Source organism: Chelon labrosus (genome assembly GCF_963514085.1).
Source record: "Chelon labrosus genome assembly, chromosome: 24".
Taxonomy (NCBI): domain Eukaryota; kingdom Metazoa; phylum Chordata; class Actinopteri; order Mugiliformes; family Mugilidae; genus Chelon; species Chelon labrosus.
Window position 1 is genome coordinate 1739407 of NC_140357.1, and position 22106 is coordinate 1761512.

The 22106-nt window shown below is 40.0% G+C and overlaps 1 protein-coding gene and 1 long non-coding RNA gene across 4 annotated transcripts; one reads left to right on the forward strand and one right to left on the reverse strand.

Moving 5' to 3' along the window:
* Positions 1 to 14365: 14365 nt before the first annotated feature.
* LOC311509083 lies at positions 14366 to 15103 on the forward strand. The gene is made up of 3 exons (XR_014699791.1): positions 14366 to 14419; positions 14519 to 14567; positions 14969 to 15103. It is a non-coding gene; the product is annotated as an uncharacterized lncRNA (long non-coding RNA).
* Positions 15104 to 15301: 198 nt separating this feature from the next.
* LOC311509324 (NF-kappa-B inhibitor zeta-like) lies at positions 15302 to 21808 on the reverse strand. 3 transcript variants are annotated; one of them, XM_084574471.1, is made up of 6 exons: positions 21755 to 21808; positions 16680 to 16887; positions 16232 to 16337; positions 16052 to 16144; positions 15657 to 15699; positions 15302 to 15587 (listed from the first exon to the last, which is right to left on the reverse strand). In XM_084574471.1, exons 3-6 carry the CDS (start codon positions 16298 to 16300, stop codon positions 15418 to 15420), a joined length of 375 nt encoding a protein of 124 aa, XP_084430597.1. In that variant the 5' UTR covers positions 16301 to 16337; positions 16680 to 16887; positions 21755 to 21808; the 3' UTR covers positions 15302 to 15417. The 3 variants fall into 3 exon arrangements, with proteins under 3 accessions (XP_084430597.1, XP_084430598.1, XP_084430599.1); XM_084574472.1 differs by lacking the exon at positions 21755 to 21808 and adding an exon at positions 20671 to 21603; XM_084574473.1 differs by lacking the exons at positions 16680 to 16887; positions 21755 to 21808 and having other exon boundaries at positions 16232 to 16544.
* Positions 21809 to 22106: the final 298 nt, after the last annotated feature.

Genomic DNA, 22106 nt, shown 5'->3' on the forward strand with positions numbered 1-22106 from the left:
GAGTTTTGGTCGGTTCTGTACGCGCCAGCATGCGCGTAAGCGGTAAGCGACTTGGACTTGTAGTTCGTTTAATTACGTATTTTCCATAGCGTTTCTCTTAATGCGCCTTATTGTCCGGTGCGCCTTATATATGAAAAAAGATCGAAAATAGACCATTCATTGACAGAGCGCCTTATAATCCAGTGCGCCCTATAGTGCGGAAAATACGGTAATGGAATGTAACACCCATGTCCCACAGGTTTGCAAGTCACGCCCACCTGACGGCCTTTTGGAAGCAGATAGAACCAGCCACCCGCAAGACGGTACGGGTGACAAGAGCACGAAGTGTAGCGAAGAATGATGAGGTCCCTCACACTGGCAGTGCAACGGTGAATATATTTTACAGTTGTTCTTACATGCAAGATATATTTCATAATCTTATCAAATCCTTCCATCTAAATAAGTTGAACCAGTCACAATCTATTCGTGTAATGAGGTAATAATGGAATTCTTTCTCTTTTCAGGTTCTTCAACCCGTTGATGAATTTTTTCTCTTCATGAATTACTTGTCATTGGGTCTGATGCAGAAGGATCTGGCCCACAGATTCAAAATCCACCAGTCAACTGTAAGCCGCATCATAAATACATGGGCTAACTTCCTGTATACTGTGCTAGGGGCTGTGGGTATCTGGCTGGATGAGGAGACTGTAAAATCTCACATGCCAGAGGTTTTTCAGGGTTACTCTGACACACAAATTATTTTGGATTGTACCGAAATACGTTGCCAAACACCAAGTTCTCTTCAGAGTGAGGTATTCTCCACCTATAAATCACACTGTACATTTAAAGGATTAATTGGGATGGCCCCTCACGGCGCAGTAACCTTTGTGTCATCTCTCTATGAAGGTGCCATCAGCGATAAAGAGATTCTGAAGCAGTCTGGCATTGTGGCTCTCTTAAACCCATCTATGGCCATAATGGTTGACAAGGGTTTTCTTGTAGAAGACTGTGCGCCCTGCAAAGTCCACATACCTACCTTTCTGTGTAAGAGAGCACAACTCTCTGAGCCAGAGGTCAGGAAGACGCAATCTATTGCCAGACTGAGAGTCCACGTTGAGCGGCTCATTCGCAGGGTTAAGGAACATAAACTATTCGGTACAGTAATCCCTCTTTCATTGACGGGCAGCGTCAATCAACTTTACACAGTCGCATGTCTTTTGGTCAACTATCAAAACGGGCCCTTGGTTAAAGCCTGGGCAACCAATGCCTAGTGTTGGCAGCACAACCCTAAAATGAAATTCATGTAGTTTACAATTTACAATTTATTGTACAAAACTTATTTTTACATTTATTTATTTTTACAATTACAATTTGATGTTACAATTTGTATATTGTGACAATTAATATTACAATGTTGTAAATAAGACTGATTGTACAATAATAATGCAAAAATTCATGCGTCTGTTCAGTTATTTCTCATAGAGAGGTATTTGGACATGTATGCGTTAAAGAAAAACAAATCACATCTCTCTTTCAGGGAGCTTAATACAGTGCTGTCTCGGTAAATGCGCTGCACCAAAATGTCATCGTGGGCACAAACAACAAAATCACACCATTATATGCCTGTGATGAGTAACTGTCCCTGGACTTGCCAATAGTAACAATGGCTCTCCTTCAATTTGTGTAGGCCATGGTCAAATCTCAGGAACTTGCAGTCTATATAGCTGGCTACATTTGGGCATTTCATTTCAACCAGACCAAATGATGGTCGCTCAAGTGGGTCATATACCAGCCCATCAGGCGATGCACCCAGCCAAGGTGCGTCGGGATGCACAACTAGCCCACACTTGGTCAAGTGAAGATTTTTTAGAACCGCATAGTCCTTCAATGCACCTGCTTCCATTTCTAGCCCCCTTTTTCATTAGTGGTGTTTGTCTTGTCCCTCTGATGATTCTTTCTGCCAGTTTTTCTGCTGAGTTTGTACCTCTTACATGGCTTACCTCCCGGAAATGTGAAGCAGTCACTCTCTCCTTCCTCAGGGAATGCCACTCGGGCGTTGCGCTTTGGCATCTGGTTGCTTCCTCAATCTGGCGCGACTGTGTCAAAGTCACAGACAGCGAGCTGAGGTGCAGCTTCTCTTGATCCGTCATGATCTCGAACGAACACTCTGTTGGTGGTAGATGGTAACCTTCCGGTGGCACTTTTGGGAACGGTGGTGCATCCTCGTGGACGACAACACTGTCAGGTGGAGCTGGTGGGTGTTGATGTGACAGGATACTGCCAGCTTGTACCTTGCCAAAAACGGAGTCCACGAGTGGTTCGTCAGGTGTGATGTTCATTCTGCAGATAAGGGGAAGAGAGTCTGGTTCCATGTCAGCATAGGCAGGTAGTGGGTTGAGGGTTGATGGGTCTGGCAGCACACCGCTGTATCCCTTGTAAAGTGTAGATCTGGAATAACAATATCAGGCTATTGTTGGATTCTTATGGATTCTAGGCATAACTGTATAGACTTTAGACCAGGGGTGGGCAAACTTTTTGACTCGTGGGCCTCAATGGGTTCTAAAATTTGACAGAGGGGCCGTGCCAGGGGCAGATGGATGTAGTGTTTGTGTGAATATAAATGACATGTAAAGGCCATTGCATAAAAGGTTTTGGCCTTTAATAGGTAGTAAAGCATGGATATGCAAGGCTTTTTGAAAAAAAAAAAGCATTTATTAACAGTAGTAAAAAAAAGAAAAATTCACAAAAAAAAAAAAAAACTGCTATCATGCTTTGGCATCTGCCTACCTAACCATACACTTCTTCAACGCGCCGTCAACCTCTCAGCAGTAGCCGCCCGTTCTTGCGTTGACAGCTTGCTAGCGCAGTTAGCATGCTTCGTAGCAAAGTGACGGCTGATATTGTACTCTTTGAATACTGCGACCGTTTCTTGGCATATGAGACAAACAGCCGTTGATCGGACTTCAGTGAAAAAATATTTTGTTGTCCACTCCTTATTAAACACTCGGCACTCACTGTCCACTTTTCTTTTCTTCATTTACTCAGTAAATACACTCAACAAAGGCCAGTGCACATGGGGTGTGCCATCTACTGGGGAAACGCAGGCACTGCAGGGAAAATGCCAAATAAATAAGGTTTAATAATATTATTTAATATAATAAAGACAGGTTCGGCGGGCCGGATTAAAAAGCCCAGCGGGCCGTATATGGCCCGCGGGCCGTAGTTTGCCCATGCCTGCTTTAGACTATCTAATAGTCGACTGTATTATGTATTTCGTCGTAGCGGCACAGCCTGATCATGACATTTGAGATAACCAAGATGTCACTATGCAGCAGGAAGAGTACACAGACTCAGTAGGAAATCCACCATGATCTAACAGCGATCAATAACATTTATATTGCAACACATTGTAATCTGCCTATTTAATTGGACTCAGCATACCTAATTCCGCTTGCCGAAGTCGCATCTGGTTTGGGCTTCACTACAACCATGGCATCCACAGGTCCTGGCTTCACTCCCTATTTATTTATCAGATGGTATTAGGAGAGATGCCAGTATGCATGTGATACAACTGTTTGGTATTGAAATGATACAAACCATTGTCCGTGGTTTATGCCACTTTCTGCTCGGTTTCAGTGCAAGAAAGTACAGGAGGGACGACAGACATGCCACACTCGGAGTAATGGGCAGTCTGATAAAGTAATGCAACCAAATGATTGCATATCCCACACCCAGCCACACAGGAACAGTAGCTTTTAACAAGCACAAGTGGCTGTGAATCACGTAATGTCATCTGAAACACACAGAAGCATAATTGAATGGGTTTTGAAAGATGGTCTACAGTAGCAGCAGTAGGAGCAAAGCCTGTTCTTTCTTCCTTTTATTGGTGTAAGCCACTTATATGCTGCCTCGTGTCACTTTTATGCTTTTCTGCGTCACTTTCCTACTGTCTTGTACCACTTGGCTATACTGTCTTCCACATACCTGCCAACACTCACGTTTTTCCCAAGTATTTCAAGGTCATCTCCTGGTGCCCTCTCATTTTGTTATTTCTTAATTTCGGAAAACTCCCGTAATTTGCATGACCATCAAACTTAATTGTAAAATCCATTATTTTTTTCTGGCAGTCTGACGTTTCCCAGGTTGCCAGATTGTGTATGAAATACACCCTACACATACACATTTTCTTACTTTCAACTGACCTTTGGCTAAGCCCCGCCCCCCTTAGTTACTGTTGCTACGTCCGACATTCTCTTCTGGGCTGTGGTTTTCTGGTTATCTATAAGGCTCTGGTATCAACATGGCTTATGCTGTGACAGCTCTTCCTGCTGAACTTTTGTCAAACTTTTATAAAGCAGCAAATAAAGTGTCCGACAGAAGTAGGCAAAAGGGGCTGCAATATGCGTTCGAAGGCTATATTCAGGACATACAAGTGAAACGCAACGAACAACAAGGCATCCAAATAGAGGCAAAAGCATACCGGTCACAATCAAAAAATGAACCACCGCATATCCTATTAATCGAGACGGAGGCTGGGACTGACAATATCAAGGAGCAACACTGTTCATGCAAAGCTGGGTACGTCTCTATTCACTTCTATAATCGGTATTACGAAGCAAACGGACTAACGTTACGCACGTATAACGTTGTATTTCTTCAGCGTGTGCTAGCGTATCAACAACTATGCAACTTGAGCTGTAACGGTGATGTTTTGGTTAGCTCCACGGGGTTTTGCGCGCACATCATTGGGCTTATCCATACCCTGGATATATACCGACAGTAGCTATAGCCTGCCGAGACCGAAAATATGAGACGCCTGCGTTAAAGTCAATGGAGCGCTGTGAAAAAGTGTCGGACCCCTGTGGGAGCTGTGATTGGTCAATCTACATTCTAGGGTTAGCCAAAAGGTCTTAATACCTGGCAACCCAAATAAGGAAGCGGGCGCACACTAGCAGCCACAGCCAACAATCTCCCTTTTTTGGAAAGCTAAATGTTGGCAGGTATGGTCTCCCACCACTTACCTATTGTCTTGTGCAATTTACCTACCTTCACACAGTATTGGCAGAGCAGTAGGTGAGTGGTGCGACATTGTAGCCTAGTGCCAATAACAACAGTAGAGTGGAGGTTTTGCTCCTAATTCCTCTCGAAGAGTAGAAACATCAAGTACAAAAGCAAGGACGTTGGGCCTTATGTTTATAAAGAATGAAGTAAAGATGACAGCTGTGTACATACATCTACTGATGCCTAGTCTGGACACATCATCAGTGATGTACCTGGATTCACTGGGCGTTTCGGGTCTTTCAACTATCATACGCCCTCCTCCAGGTGACCCGGCCGGGGTTGATCAAGTCCCGGCTTGTGTCCAGACGGCTAACTAGCTACCATGACTCCATGGATCTCCTCTTTTGAGCCACAGCCATCTTGAGGCCCTTTCTGCCGCTTCCGTGGTACTGCGGATGGCTCTCCTCCTCCTCTCTCCATCGATGCCTAAGCTGCTAAAGGCTCTGGCCAAGGAACGGGCTGCAAATCCTCTGCAACCAACCTCCACAGGGAAACACCTTGCTCTCCAACCCGCCAGCTGGCAGTCGCTGACCAGTCCTGCATACTTGGAGAGCTTCCTCTCAAAGGCTTCTTCCAAGCGCTCTTCCCACGGGACTGTCAGCTCCAGTAGCACTGCTTGTTTGGTGGACTCAGACACGAGGACAATGTCTGGTCGCAGGGTGGTAACTGGAATATGACTGGGGAACTTCAGCTGTCTTTGAAGGTCCACCAACAACTGCCAGTCTCTTGCAGACGACAGGATGCCTGCAGATGAAGATCTTCTGGCCGGGGTAGGCTTATCCCCGGCTCTGACAAAGGCGATGGTTTTATTGGAGGGGTGGAACTGTTTAGCCCATGCCAGTCCTGCGGCAATGGCTTCCGCGATGGTCTCAAGGACTTGATCATGCCTCCACCTGTACCGACCCTCTCCAAGTGCCCTTGTCAGGACAGTTTTGAGTAGAACAACAGCAGTTTGAAGAATAGCTGAGTGGAATATTTTACCGTCTTTGCAGTCAAGTCATGCAAAAGTAGTAATCTCGTTGTTTACATTTTAAACCAAACTCCAATTTGTTTAACAGACCCAACAACAAAGCATGGCAATTCCCACTCAGCGACCCTGTTCTGTATTAGGCTACCGCTGTTCAGCTTTCGTGAAAACCACAAAGGCGTTCTCTTACCAATGGTAATCAAAGCTGAAATGTGGTAACATTAAACGAGTAAAACTTTTGTTGAACGGAACCTTCAACAAGTTCAACAGAACTTTGAACGTGTCACTTAATCTAGTCCTACTCTCAGCTGGTGTGGTGGCTTTAGCTTCTTCATTGATCGGTAGCAGTGGGCTCTCACAGATATCTCATTTGTAGCCCTGTTTTTACCTGATACTTTCATAAAAGTACAAACAGATGAAGTGAGAGGTATATACACATAATTAAACTTATTTAAAGCATGATTAACCTGAAGCAGTACGAAGTTATGACTTAAAGCGTAACTTTCGCCTAAATGCATCCGATGTTTTTGTGAATGTACCCCAATCAATCAAACTACTATTCTGATACATGATCGAGTAAAAATTGCTATTTTTAAAACACTAAGAAGGCTGGACACAACATGAAACTTTGGTCTGGGTATCATCAGTGTCTCTACACATGAACTCGAGCATTGAGAACATTGTTCGTGTACAAATAGTTTACTAAAAATAAAGATTTTGGGCAACTCATTCCTTGACTGGCAAGATGGCAGCGAGCAGAAAAACCAAGTGAGTTGTTCGATCAAAGTTTCATGTTGTGTCGAGCCTTCTTAGTGTCTTAAAAATAGCGATTTCTACGTGATCACGTATCAAAATAGAAACGTTAGCGCCCCTACGATTCCCATTCAAAAGGCCATTTGACCAGAAAACGGCAACACGAACAAGCTTAAAAGTAATTATGCTTTTAAACGAAAGTTTGACTCGGGTACATTCACAAAAACACCCTAGGATGCATTTGGGCGAAAGTTATTATGCTTTAAAACACCAAAACTAGGATTCTAGCTCAGGCTAGCTAGCGTTAGCAAAGTTGCAAAGAAATGAAGACACGTAAAATTTGAAGCCTTTGTCTAATTTGCTACGTGGTGTTGTACTGGATGCCCGGACAATCCTCCGTATATCGTTAACAGATACTTTCGGCAACTCCAGCAAACACCTTGTGAACTTAGTATCTGCCATCGTAAATGTCGACTGCCACTGTCTAATGTTTTCTTCATGTAACCGGAAATGTCACACCATCCTTACGCCAATGCGGAAGTGATGCGTGCATAGAAGTTCAGCTCTTTGGTTCCAGGTTTCAAAGAGCTGGACGACCTCTCCACATTAAAAATACTCCTCGGAGAAGGAGAGCGGGCACACCTTGCTGCCCAGTATGTATTAACATGCCACACCCTGAGGGACAGTGAGTGATCGAGGCGCACACACACACACACACTGTATATAACTAATAGAATGTTCATAATGTATATATCTTTGATTTATTGTATTGTACTTTAATGCTTTGCTTTGGCAATATTGTTTTTTTAAGAAAGTTTCATGCCAATAAAGCCCATTTTGAATTGAATTGAATTGAATTGAGAGAGAGAGAGAGAGAGAGCAGTATGATTTTGGATGTGGAGAGTTGTAATTACTGACAGTGACCACCGGAGGGCAGTGATCGTGATGGTTTCTATGTGTTATTATTAAAGCGACATCATGCAGTTCATCGTTTCACCGCGAGATGGAGGCAAATCTCCATCACAGGGCAGTTTAACGTTGATTCATGTTTTAAATTGATTTCTACGATTTTAGAGAAGAAGGTTTTTACTCAAGAAGTTACAGTTAGTTAGCCTGGTCGTTACCATCCTACGTACTTCCGCCAAAAATTTGATTTCGGTCTGGGCGGAAACGTAGGATGGTAACGACAGAGCCCGTCTACGGAGAGCCTTCCCACTCTCTATTAAGTCCCATTGTAACGAATTTTGGTTGCAGTTCCACCAGATTTCCACTGGGGGCGATCGCCATGAGTGCAACATGAATGGGACTCTATGGAGCTAAACGGCTAAATGTGTCTCTTTCACCCGATTGTCGTTGAGAAATCTCAGATTTGATTGTAGGTTTTGCAAGTTCAACATGGGTTATAGGTCAAAAGTTGAATGAACGAGAACTTATGTCCTTTCGTTTTCTTACAGGTTGAGTTGTTGTTGCCCATAACACGCTAGCATTGTGCTAATGAACGCTGATTGGTCAGTGAATGACTGATTACGACCAGATCCCGCTTGACGGCATCGTGGCATCCGAAGCGGGACCAGAATGTTAAGGCGGACTTTTTCGCCCAAGTTTTTTTTTTTTCGGCCCGGTCTTTTAAAATTACAAAACAGAAACTCTTCTAGCACGATTATTTACCCGTGTCAGCTGTGTTGTCCATGCCTCGAGAGAAAAGAAAGTGCAGAGCGCGAAAGCACCAAAGCAGTGACTGAAGAATTGCCGTAAAGCAGTATCTGGTCGTACGATGTGTATGACGTCATTGACATTTTAAAATACTTTTTAAAGCAAAATAAGTGACTCTAAAAAATCTAACACCCAGCAGTGTGTAATTTCTTTGCATCTCCTTTCAAATTCAATATTCAAATTACTGCACAAAAAATTATATCCTGAGAAAAGTGGATTTTGAGGGGTACTGCTCCATAGACCGCCATTCATTCTGCACTCGTCCTGAGAGCGCCCTCATATGGAACCAGAGTGGAACTGCAACAGTTCAGAACCCGGAAGTTCAGTGAGAGTGGAACTTCTCCCCATATTAGACGTTCTCTGGTAACGACCAGGCTAACAGTTAGTGACCAAACCAGAGAAAGTTAATTATCTTTGTTTTCCTGTAATCTCATGTTCCACCAGTCCAGTCCAGTAGGTGGCGGTAATGCACCTTTAATATGGTTTGCTAACCGCTATTAAACATCAGAAGAAGAAGAAACCGGAAGTAGTGAACAGGTGTCGGCTAATTAGGCCGATTGATGTTAAGCTAACAACGCAACTTGTGTCTCAAGCTAACGTGTCGTTTGTCCGAAAATAAAATAACTCGTGACTCTTTAAAGAGGAAATAAAAAAGTTTAAATAGACACGGAGACACCGAGAGTTATGTCCAGGTACAGTAATATTCAGTTAAAGTTGACCACGTGTTCGTGTTTACCGGTTTGCTTCGAAGGTAATAGCGGAGTAGCTTGTGTTGTTTTGCTTAATTTAAGCCTCGTGCTACCTTTGGGGTCTCTGGCACCCCAAGTGAATGGACAGACGGAGAGAGATTATGCAAGAGGGTAGCACGAGGGTTAAGAAGAAATATTCTGTAATTTTGCACCTGCTTCATCCTTAATATATTTAATAAATTGTTGTATCTGCAAATGTTCTCAAACCCTGTACAGACATGTTGATTTGTAAATGCTGTGACAGGATGTTCAGGAAAACCACCTGGAGGAAAACAGTTAATTCTCTTTGTTTTCCTGTAATCTCATGTTCCACCAGACCAGTCCAGTAGGTGGCGGGAATGCACCTTTAAGGTGGTTTGCTAACCGCTATTAAACATCAGAAGAAGAAGAAACCGGAAGTAGTGAACAGGTGTCGGTTAATTAGGCTGATTGACCCTTTCATGCACACATTATGAAAAAAATGGTCCAGATTTTTTTAATATTGATTTTATTACTCTATATGAGCCTAAAACTGAAAAGCATTTTGAATTTTTTAAAAATATGATTTTATATAGAAGTTATTTTACTGTCCACGTATGTGGACAGTGCGCAACAATGGAGTAAAAAATAATAAAGAGTAATGACAGAAAATATGGACCATTATGTGACTTTAATGCAAAAAAACAACAGATATCATAACAGTAATGATTTTAATGGCACAGAAGGATATGATGAAGATGCTATGCAACATTACAAAGAGTTAACATTTTAAAGAGTTATTTTTAACAGTATTTGATCATTTTTTTGAACATATTTTGTAACAGATAACAAAGATTTTAAAAACTTAAAAAAGTTGAATTTACAATCATGTCTGTAATGTTATTACTTTTTTAGCATGTAACATATTTTTAAACAGCTTTTTTAAATGTTAAAATGTTAAAAAGTTAGAAAATGATCTGACAACAATACTATTATACGGAATTATACTATTATACGTGTGTGCGTGTGTGTGTCACTGTACACCTCTTAGTAACCACCTAATGTCTTAATATATTACTCTTTGCAAAACATGCACAATTCATTGGTCTCTATATATTTCTGTAATGTTGTCATAAATAGGCAGTTCACATAATTTATAACATATAGTTAGGTCATTATTTATGTTTATATGTTTACCAAATGTTTGTTTCTTTTTAATTTAAAGTAGTGAAATTCATATTTGAACAATACAAATAAGAAAAACTCCTAGTTACAAAATCAGATTTTTGGTCATTTAACTCCTCTGTTGCGCAACGTCCACATACGTGGACAGTTGCTTTTTAGGGTGTACAAGCTATATTTTACATCAAATTTCTTTTCTAAACACATAAAGTTGTTCAACACACTCTCCTGTATACCATAATATATATTTTTTTTTACCTGATTTTGCCTTCTTGAATTGAAACTTTTTACAGATATGCCTGGAGCATTCAGCACATGGCCATTACTGTCAGCCATGTTGAATTGATGATGTCATAAAGCAGTCAATATTCCAAATATAAGATGATACACATTGTTAATATATTGCAATGGATCTACTAACACAGCCCTCAAGTGGATTGGAGTATATCAACATGATAAATAAATAGAAAACAGAGTTAAAGTTTCTGTCCACAGATGGGGACATTGCGCATGAAAGGGTTTTAAGCTAACAACCCAGCTTGTGTCTCAAGCTAACGTGTCGTTTGTCCGAAAATAAAATAACTTGTGACTCTTTAAAGAGGTGTGTCCTTTGGTTGGCTAATTAGGTTCTCAGCGACGTAAACAAAGCAGTCTGTCAGTTGTTTGTGTTACTTAATAGTATCACTGTGTTATGTCACTGTGAAAAACAGATCTTATCTGTAAATGCATAATTCCTTTTCTCTGTCCTTTTTACCAACAGATTGTCAGAATCCTGCTCACACGTTGGAGCAGTTCCATTGAAGCTGGTGTTAAAATGAAAGAGTGAATGTTATACTTACATATCCACTTGCACTTTTCCATAGTACATCACCCACTCTGCAACACTGTCAAAATGAATCAAATGTTTATCCGTTCTCACGTCTTTACATGTATGTCCATAGGTTTTCATAGAATGTGACCACAACAGGTCCAAATCGTATCTATCACAAAAAAATAAATGAGTTTCTGAAATATGCCAAGGCCACTTTGTGATGTCAGTTTAAAGAACTGTTATGAATTAAGTACGGGAGGGTGATGACTCAATATTGTCTGTCGTCTTTCACTGGAAGCATATCAGGGTGATTTTGGGATATTATGACACAGTTTTTAAACAAAGTATGAAATATTTTTAATACCTATCTGTAAGAAGACAAATATAAAACCACATGTACAATATACAGAGGTGCCAAAAGTACACACATTCTTTACTCAGTTGGAAGAACAGACACTTAAAGTACTTTATGACTCATAAAGTAACTCAATTGATTCAAATTCATTTACTCAAGTAATAGTATTAAAACATTTAAAACATTTTAATTTCATATATAGACTATATTTTGCAAAGAGGACGAGAGGGAGAAAGATAGGTTAGTTGTATAATTTACAAATTGTATTCATCAAGGCGGTGGTAATTGGCCCTCAATCTTTCCTCATGTTGACGTGATGCCTCTGTCGCTGGTTGACCTCTCTGGAGAGTTTACATCTGGGACAGCACTTGGCCAGCCTAGATAAAATAAATGTGATTAACACCCTGTACTGAGAGTAAGAAGGGATAACTGTAGTTTACATCACGTTGTTACAGTCTGAAATAATTCTCTACCGTTTTCACATTATGTCCGTAGGGCCGTCTCAATCAGAGATCTGACAATATTTTATTGTTAGATGATTCTGACCAGACTACCAAGACTGTATTGTACACAGATAGACAATGACTACAATTTGAGAACCAGTGGTCGTGATAGCTAACGTTAGGTAGCAATGCTAAAAACAACGACACTAGTGATGGCCACATAGCTTAACGTTGGAACTTCAAAGGGTAATCACAAATATATATATATATATATATATATATATATAGCTAGATACTTTATTAATACCGAGGGAAATTCAAGCATCCAGTAGCAGTAACTAGAAATAAAATGTTTTATACAACTATAAACTATGTTAAAAATAAAAAGTGACCAGTAGAAGGTTTTTTTTTTTTTTATAAATATGAGAGCTACAGATGGGGAGGAATGTGTGCAATTAAATTAAATTCGTTTGTAAACAGATGAATGAAATGAAAAAAATGAATTAAAATCACAGTCACCACATGTAGCAGAGGTAGACAGACAATATATGTATGTATATATATATATATATATGTATGTTTGTAATAATATTATAATACCCTGCTCTGTATTTTTGACAGTTTTAGTCAGCTCTTTAAGTAGTGTAATTACTGTAGCGTTACCTCTTTGGGAATTTTAAAGAAACTTTTTTGTTTTCCCCGGTTTGACCGGTTTGTACAGCCATATACTGCACAAAACTTTGGCATTTCCCTGCCGTTGTCCTGCCACCCATCTGCTAACCTCCTATTGGTTGCGTTCTCCTAATTAAAGTTCGAGTTAAAATCCATAGAAGCTAAATTACAAATGTTTTGCAGCTGGCACATTCGCGTGACGTCTGCACTTGCAATCACTGCGATAAACGGAAACACCTGACGCGTAGCCAATCAGGAGAGGGAGGAAGGGGAAGAGTTAAACGGGGACCAATCGCAGCTCGACACGTCATACTTCATGTCCACCGTTCCCGCTTCATATACCCATCTCGCCCGGCTTTAGATGCTTTTTAGCCAGCGTTCTAGTCGGGACGTTGTTTTATGAAGGCTAGATATAGCAGGTAAGTACTTCAACTTATGCCAGAAGTACTTTATTTTACGATACGTGTCTGTTTGGCAGCGTGTCTTTCCGTTTATGTGAAAGCTGTGCTAACCTTCCCGTATGTTTGACCTACTGCAGCTAGCTTTAGCTCGTTAGCTCAACTTGTCTTTTTGTAAATGTTGCAATTAACAGTAATCTGAATTATGTTAAGTTAAAAAAAAAGACGTAGGGTTTGCTCGTAGGTTTGACGCGCGAAGCTGAGAGGGCTCCAAGAAACGGGTAAGTGGTAAAACCTAATGTGCTAACTGGACATGCTAAAGCAGGAGCTGTGAATGACGCGCCTGCGCAGTGGAGCTGCTCCTCACCTGTGGTCGTCGAGCAGCCCAGTCTTCGTGGCCTGCAGTTATCCACTTAAACCTGAATTTAGCAATCTTTTAAGCTGACACTTTTGTTTGGTAAACTAAAGTAACATGCGTCACCTGAATGTTGTATTAGATTCTACATGTATGTTGTTCCTCCTTCTTCTGTGTTGCCTTGAGACAACTTTATTGTTAAATCAATAAAATTGCCATTGATTAACAAGGTGTCTGCAGCTGTGAAGCTCAATTCCTGGGATTATCTCCAATGTGTTTCTTGCATTACTAATGAGTCCTTTCACTGCAGGTAAGCACAGGTGTCGTGCATTTGAGAGGTCCTGCTTCCCTGCCATGTGTTACAGATCTACCATTAACGCATGCAGTCCTAGTCTTGCCTGATGTGTTTTTAACTTTCCATCATGGCTTCCAGAGAAGGTCCGAGAGCAGCGACTTGCCTCTCATTACCAGATGAGGTAAAATTGTGTCCCCCTTTGAGTCATTTTGAACCTTGCTGTATATGTTGAACATGGACATATCTTTTTGCACCACTTACTGGACACTGTCATTTTCATTTATTTCATTGCACACAGTCATAAAAAAAACCTACTTCTACTGGTCACTTTATATTTTTAACATAGTTTATAGTTGTATAAAACACTTTATTTCTAGTTACTTTCTATTTTTTATATCGTTTGTGTATTTTATGTTCAATGTTTGTTACTGCTACTGGATGCTTGAATTTCCCTTGGGATTAAAGTATCTATGTTTTGTGTCAACTACTTTCTCGTTTGTTTCAGTGTCACCTTGAAGTCTGAAAATAACCATTGTTCACGTGCTGATGGCAGCTCAGGTAAGGGCAAAGTTTTCCAAGTGTTATAGTTTTGATTTCCTAAACGATATCAGCTGAGTTATAAAGTTGTCTTCTGTGTCCCCTCCCTACCTCCTCACGGTCTTCAGCTTCTTGGCGTTGATCGTCAACGCAGGAAGAAGAAATGACCTGAAGTGTGGTCTGGCTTTGAGGTGAGTAAAGACTGCAGAGAACTATTGTCCAGAATCATTTTCTATTTGAAAGTGCTGCCTTTTTCATTCATGATTGCAAATGTCTGTACCTCATTGTAGGCTCTGAGAGTGTAAAGTGCCTGGGAGAACTGGACGGAGGCCCTAGTATGTAAGTCATTAAGAAACTACTCCACCTGTCATCTTTGAATGTTTTTATTGTTCAAACCCAAAATAAAATTTCAGTATCCAACATATGTATTTGAGTATTATTACAGAGTACATTTGGCATCAATGGTAAACAAGGTGAAGCTCTTAAAAGTAACTAAATCTAAGTTAATACATGAATTTCTAAAGTAATGCTAATGGTTAAAAAGTAAAGTTTAATGTTACACAGAAATTTTCTTAGTGTTGACTGTCTAACTGATAGTGTTCTTGAGCTTCACTTAAGTGTGAACATGTTTTCCCCTTAAGATCTGTTATATCTGGGGACCAAAAGCAAATGTTAGCATTGATTAATTGTGTAATGCTATGCTAATGTCAAGTGTTTGGAGATGTTACCTTTTATTCCAGGGTCTGCTCTTTTTCATGACTAGTTTGTTATTGTGACATTGTAAAGAGCTAACAATGTTTTTCCATTGAAGGTCTGTAAAGAAATGTTTTATTTGTAATGTTTAGAAAAGTCAATAAAATGGCATGTGTGAAGGACTTCAGTTTCAGCAATTTTTTCGGTTGCTAGGCAGTGGTGCAGAACCTATCTTCTATCTTCTATCTTCTATCTTCTATCTTCTATCTTCTATCTTCTATCTTCTATCTTCTATCTTCTATCTTCTATCTTCTATCTTCTATCTTCTATCTTCTATCTTCTATCTTCTATCTTCTATCTTCTATCTTCTATCTTCTATCTTCTATCTTCTATCTTCTATCTTCTATCTTCTATCTTCTATCTTCGTGGGGCCTCCATAAGCCAATTCATTCTCTATGGGGAATTTCCAAAAATATCACCATATTGCTCTTGCTGCTTACAATGAAAGACACTGATCAAACAACAGGTTCAACACATTGCTAGGCTTTATTCTGTAAACACAATGAACCTTAGTTACATAGGAAGCACCCATCTGCAGTCTGGATGTAGTCCGCTCCATGAACAGGGCTTGTCCAGACACCACAGCTGAATGAAGAGGAGTCAAGCCTGCGTACACAAAGGACAACATTAAATCACCTCAATGACATGAACAACTTCAGTATTACAAACACTCACCATCATAGTTGAACATGTCCACAGCTTTCCCAGCCCAAATGCTCTGCACAAGCAGCAACAACACAAGTCAAAGGTGGATGGCACAAAGATTAACTACAGCTAAGTCAATACAACATAACATGCAAAGTAAAGTCTTTAAAGGAGTTATCTCTTCACTAAGTACATAAACTCATTTCTATATAAATCTTTTAATAATTTAAAAAGCAGCTGAAGTGAAACACAAAAATACTTTTGGATTACACTTAAGAAAAACAATTATAAATGGCTCAAAGCTATTTGTAGCAGTCATTCATCTAAATAAATAAATAATATACGCAATACTTCTGATGTTAGTGTTACCTTTAGACAAGACACTTCTCCTATATTTAGTTTAAAGGCTGAACTCAACAACACACCTGAAGACTAGACAAATGACCTTTCTGAGCGTGCAGGGGAGAGCGACCCCAGAAGTCTCTGGTGTTGATCTGAGCTCCATGCGACAGCAGGTGCTGATTGGTGGCCGCAGCGATAGAGTACAGATTAGATTGGGGAAAAAAATATCAACATTTACAGCTACTAGGCCTGAGCATCCTTACCTGTCCGTTGTGTTCCTTTAGATCCAGGAAGCCGCATCTGGCCATCTTGGCAGCCAACACGTAAGCCATAGCCCGTCTACCTTGAGCCACTGCTATGTGGAGAAACCTGCAAGACAAAACAGATATGCATCAAAATGACAGCGCTTTACTTGACTACAGTTTAATCTAATGCATCGACAGTATACTCTAAAATAAAAACACCCACCGTGCAGTCAAACACTCTCGGTCAGTGTTTACCATTAAATAATTAGTATTTAACTGCTATGCAAATTAAAGTCTGAGGTGTCTCAACTATCACAATCTTTTCATAATTAAATACTTTATTTTGAAGGAAAGGTTTGGTAAACTATGGCGGTAACAATTATTCCTCCAAAGTAGTTCTACCTTCTTCCATAAGCCCAGTCATTCTCAATGGGGAATATCCAAAAATATTAATACCACTACTCACCTCGATGTTTACAATGGACAGTGAAGGAGCAAGAGGACGCCTGAAATGACTGCATGCAGTCAGGTCTGCTGCATGGTTGGACTGGAAACCTGCAGCGGCCCTTTCATGGATCAGTTTGACACCTGTGGTTTAGAGGATTCATTCAAGAGGAGGACGTTCCATGTGGAGTCAACCAGGAGTTCCCGCCTCAGACGTTGATCATTTGTTCCTGTTGAAGAGTTAACACATGTGATGGAAAGTCCAAAATATTAGAGACGCTGTTTATCTAATTATAGCTGCTTTTACAGAAGGAGCCTCAACATTTTAATTTATAGACCAAGTATTGATTTAAACGCTCCATCTACATTATTCTTCTTATTTACAGACAGATACAAACTTCATGTTCGAGTTCCTGTCAGATTTAACTCTGACGTGACTGTATGTAGACAGGTGTTTGATTTTTATTATTTTACATTTCTGCTGCATCACTTTTAAATAAAGGTTCATCTTATCTGAAATAATCGCCCCATGTCTCTATAATTTTGAGATGATCAGTAACAGACTGAACTGTCAGGACATTTGTTTCTGCAGTGATCAGATCACACACTTTACTTGTTAGTCTCATTGTTGATCAAACACAGAAAGTCTGCTTTAAATCAACATTTATTTTGTCAGTTTATCATTTTTCTAAACCCAGGTGGATTTCACCAACGTGTCTGATTTGTCCTGAACGCAGCGGAGCAGCAACACGTTGACTGTCCGTGTGTTGCTTTAATGTTTCTACAGTGAGTTGACCAACTGTCAGTCAGTTCAGTGACTTAGTGGTGAACACTGAGACTGAGAAGAAGCAGCAGGTCAGTCTGCAGAGGCGGGAGGACGCTCGCGGCTCTGAAAACAGACTCACCTGCGCAGGTCAACGCAAACAAACTGACACCAGAGTAAATAGTAGAGGTCCTGGGTAAGATTTGTATGCGCTTCATTTAGCGGAGAATATCTCAACTGTTATAGACTAATATGACCCCACTGAACAACGTGGGATGTGTGCCAAAATCTCTACCAGGGACGAAAGTCCTGAAAAATGACCACAATAGGTGACACTATTATCACACTCCAGGTGAATGGGACTTTTTCTTCCCTTTATAGATATCCTCATAAACTTCTACCAGATTAATCTTCATATTAAGAGAAATACTTTTTGTATTACACAAATTTTTTTTTAATATAAATCAATGTATGTATACATAGAAGAGGAACAGACTAAAGCCTAACTCAGCTGAAATTATCATAAAAATCTCTGAACCACCCAAATCCCCTTCCCAGATGCACAAGCATTTTGTACAACGACTGTCATCACCGTCCCCAGATGCACAAGCATTTCACTTATTTTGTAAATATATTTTTGTATTTCTATCAATCTTATAAAAGCATATATTTAAAACATACAGTATTATATGATGGCAAACTCATACAAGTATATTATTATTTTATATAAAAGAAAAAAATCAAGCATTTCAAGATGCACATACTGGAGATCCTTTATTGTTAACCCTCATACCTGATATGGACAAAAGTGTCCTTTTCTGATTTTATTTTTTTGGTTACTCAGTGTTGGTTATGCTTGCTGCTATGATATTTGGTAAAGGTGTGTATTTTTGAACAAATTTTGATATTTTCAAAAACAAATCCCATAATACTCTATTTTTCCACTGTGTAACCTAAATAGTTACGTTGTTACCACTGAGGGACAAAAGTGTCCTCTTTTAAAATGCCATAAAAATGGCATATGTTAATATTTTTTTCTGCTTTTTTTTACATAAATATTTTCATCTACTTCAGTCCTAATCATAAATACCAAATGTTTGATTATTTTCAATATTTTAACCCTTTATATGCCAGTGATTGTGATGGCATCACAATGCATTACATACAATGCATTTCAATTAGGAGTGCAGTGTCCAGCAACTTCGATCGCTCTAGAAGTAAAACATAAATACATAAATATTTAAAAATGTGGAACAGAAAAGTACATCAATGGCATCAGGAATGTTGTGTGTGTGTATGTACATGTGTGTGAGTTCAGTTCACCCTCATACACAGGAACTGCAGCAAAAGGATGTGTGAACTTTGCAAATGTATTTTCCACAGTTGCTGTGATTTGGAGCTCCCAAGTTTCTTATGATATAAAAGTGATGTTATTGGTCATGAGGAGAAAGGGATCCTTGCATTGATGGTGTGTGTATGTTCAAAATTCAAAGAGTTTATTTTCATGTGCTCAGTGTAGAAACATGTTTCCCTGTACAATGAAATTCTTCTTTTGCCGTCCAGCCAAATGCCTACGAATATAAAAAAAAAAATCTTACAATTAGAATATAAAAAGATACATATAATACAAAAATATAAGATAACTAGTGCAAATGGCGGATCGGAGCAGTATCTGCAGTGATGTGGATACTTAACTGGTCGGTCGCGGTGAAGAGAGACCTAAGCTGAAAGGTGAAGCTCTCAATTTACCCGTTGATCTACGTTCCAACCCTCACCTATGGTCGTGAACTTTGGGTAATGACCGAAAGAACAAGATCGCAAATACAAGCGGCCGAAATGAGTTTCCTTCGCAGGGTGGTCGGGCTCAGCCTTAGAGATTGGGCAAGGAGCTCGGACATACGGGACGAGCTCAGAGTAGAACCGATGCTCCTCCACGTCGAGAGGAGTCAGTTGAGGTGGCTTGGTCATCTGGTAAGGACGCCTCCCGGGAGAGGTGTTTCGGGCATGTCCCACTGGAAGGAGACCTCGGGTCGGACCCAGGACACGATGGAAGGATTACATCTATCGCCTGGGAACGGCTGGGGGTTCCTCCGGAGGAGCTGGCTGAAGAGGCTGGGGAGAGGGCTGTCTGGGCTTCCCTGCTGAAGCTGCTGCCCCCGCGACCCGGATCCGGATAAGCGCGAGAAGATGAAGACGAAGTGCAAATATCGATATGCAAATGAAATGAAAACAATGTACTGAAAAAATGTAAACAGAAGCTGGAAAGTGAACATGGCAAGATTTTAGTCTGTGATTGTAGACTCCTGTCAGCTCTTGAGGACTCTGATGGCAGTGGGGAAGAAGAACAGTCTCAAGGTCCTATATTTCACACTCCTGTACCTCTTTCCTGAAGGTAGGGGTGTGAACAGTCTGTGTTGGGGGCAGGTGGGGTCCTTAGTTATGGAGGCAGCTCTCCTGCGGACTCTGTGCTTGTAGATATTCTGCAGAGAGGGCAGTAGAGTCCCGGGGATCCTTTCTGCAGGCGTTTGGGGTCCCGGCCATAGTGCTGCCGTACCGCACGGTGATGCAGTGTGTGTCTAATTGAGGCGTTTGATCTATAACATGTATCCTTTTACTTCAAAGACACACAGGTGCAAAGTACAAAACAGTAGGTTCATTGGATTTCAATGGGAGCTGTTTGTACACAGCACAAAAAAACAATACTAATACTACTAATAATAATCCATCAAAATCAATCTTGCTTCCATTTATTGACATATCCAAGGCTCTAATAATCCCCCCAAGAAAAATCCACTTTGCATTTAGATTATTGAAAATATTTCATTTTTTGTGTGTTTTTTTACGATAAATTTTGGATGCCATCACAAACACTGGCATATAAAGGGTTAAAATATTGAAAATAATCAAACATTTGGTATTTATGATTAGGACTGAAGTAGATGAAAAGATTTATGTAAAAAAAAGCAGAAAAAAATATTAACATGTGCCATTTTTATGGCATTTTAAAAGAGGACACTTTTGTCCCTTAGTGGTAACAACGTAACTATTTTAAAATCAGGTATGAGGGTTAAGCAAACACAACTTTCTGTTTCATGACCCGTTTCGTGTGAATGCTATGTATAATATTATCCAGCAGATGTCGCCACATTTAATTGTATCAATCAAATGCTTCAAAACACCTGAATCATTTCAACACAATTGCTTCAGATTGATTCAGTGGTTCAGAAAGCTTCGGTTTCTCCATCGCTACCTTCAGCTGGAGAGAAGAAGCCACGACGCTGAGACTGAAACATCCAGAGAAGCGGAGGAGGAGGAGCAGTGATGAAGCTCAGATACATTAGAGTCACACCTGATCCTGATCAATTTAATCAACAGAGGACAGGAAGTGGTTAGAAACTATTACTGCCCCCCAGTGGTCACTGCCAGTAACTACATCTATAGATATCCCAGTAACTCCTTGTTCTTGGGTCCTCTGGATCATGATATGAAGCCTTTCCTCAGAGATTCTGAAGGTTTGGGTTAAAGCTCTGGATGTATTTTGAATATTAATACCAAGATGACAGACTGAAAAGATATAAAAAATATAAAAATAGATAAGTGTTGTATGAACCCTGGCTTAGTGACTTGGAGATGGGTGGATGAAGCTTTTGGGGCTTCTTCCTCAAAAAAGATTCAAAGCCTCAAAGACAGACACTACCAGTGACACCCAGTGGTCATCTGCAATTATAGCAGCCTTCCAATGATTCACACACCACGCTGAATCCAGTTCCACAAACAACAACAACAAAACAAGGTCAGTCAAGACTGAAAGGCTCTAAGAAAGAGAGGAAACATATGGACAAATTAGTGATGGAGAAACCAAAGCCTTCTGAACCACTGAATCAATCTGAAGCAGTTGTTTTGAAATGGTTCAGGTGCGTGAAGCATTTGATACAATTAAATGTGGCGACATCTGCTGGATAATACTATACATGGCATCCGCGTGAAACAGAATGTTGTGTTTGCTCAACAATAAAGGATCTACAGTATGTGCATCTTAAAATGCTTGATTTTTTTTTCTTTTATAGAAAATAACATACTTGTATGAGTTTGCCATCATATAATACTGTATGTTTTAGATATATGCTTTTAGAAGATTGACTTGTTGCAACAAAAAACATTACTATTTGATTACAACCTGTTACTCTACTATTATAAAATAGTAACAGAGCATGTAAAAAACTAAAATAATAAAAGTCTACAAACATCAGGAGTTTTACTGTGGAGTAAAAAGTAAAAAAAAAAAATGATGGAATTTTGAAAACAGTTTTAAATAGTAATGTAATATACTGCACCTATATAGTGTCATTGGTTGCCAAGTTCCTGTTCTTTGGGTGAAGTCCTGGAAATCATCACGGCCGTGTCCCCTCTCGATGTTCTGGACCGATAGAAGGAGGAGGTTAGAACAAAACTGACTGACATTTACTAATGTCACTATTTTATTACTATCTGTTACTCTACTGTTATAAAAGAAGTCATAATGTCACAGTATAGTATGTTGAAAGAAAATGGACATTTTAGTAAAAGTGAGGCAGCAACAAAAACACAAAGACACATGAAGACAACTATTGCCGCTTGATGAAGGACTGCCAGAGTCTCTGGTCCGCCTGGTTATGTTACAAGCTTAAAGGCAAATGTTTTCACGTT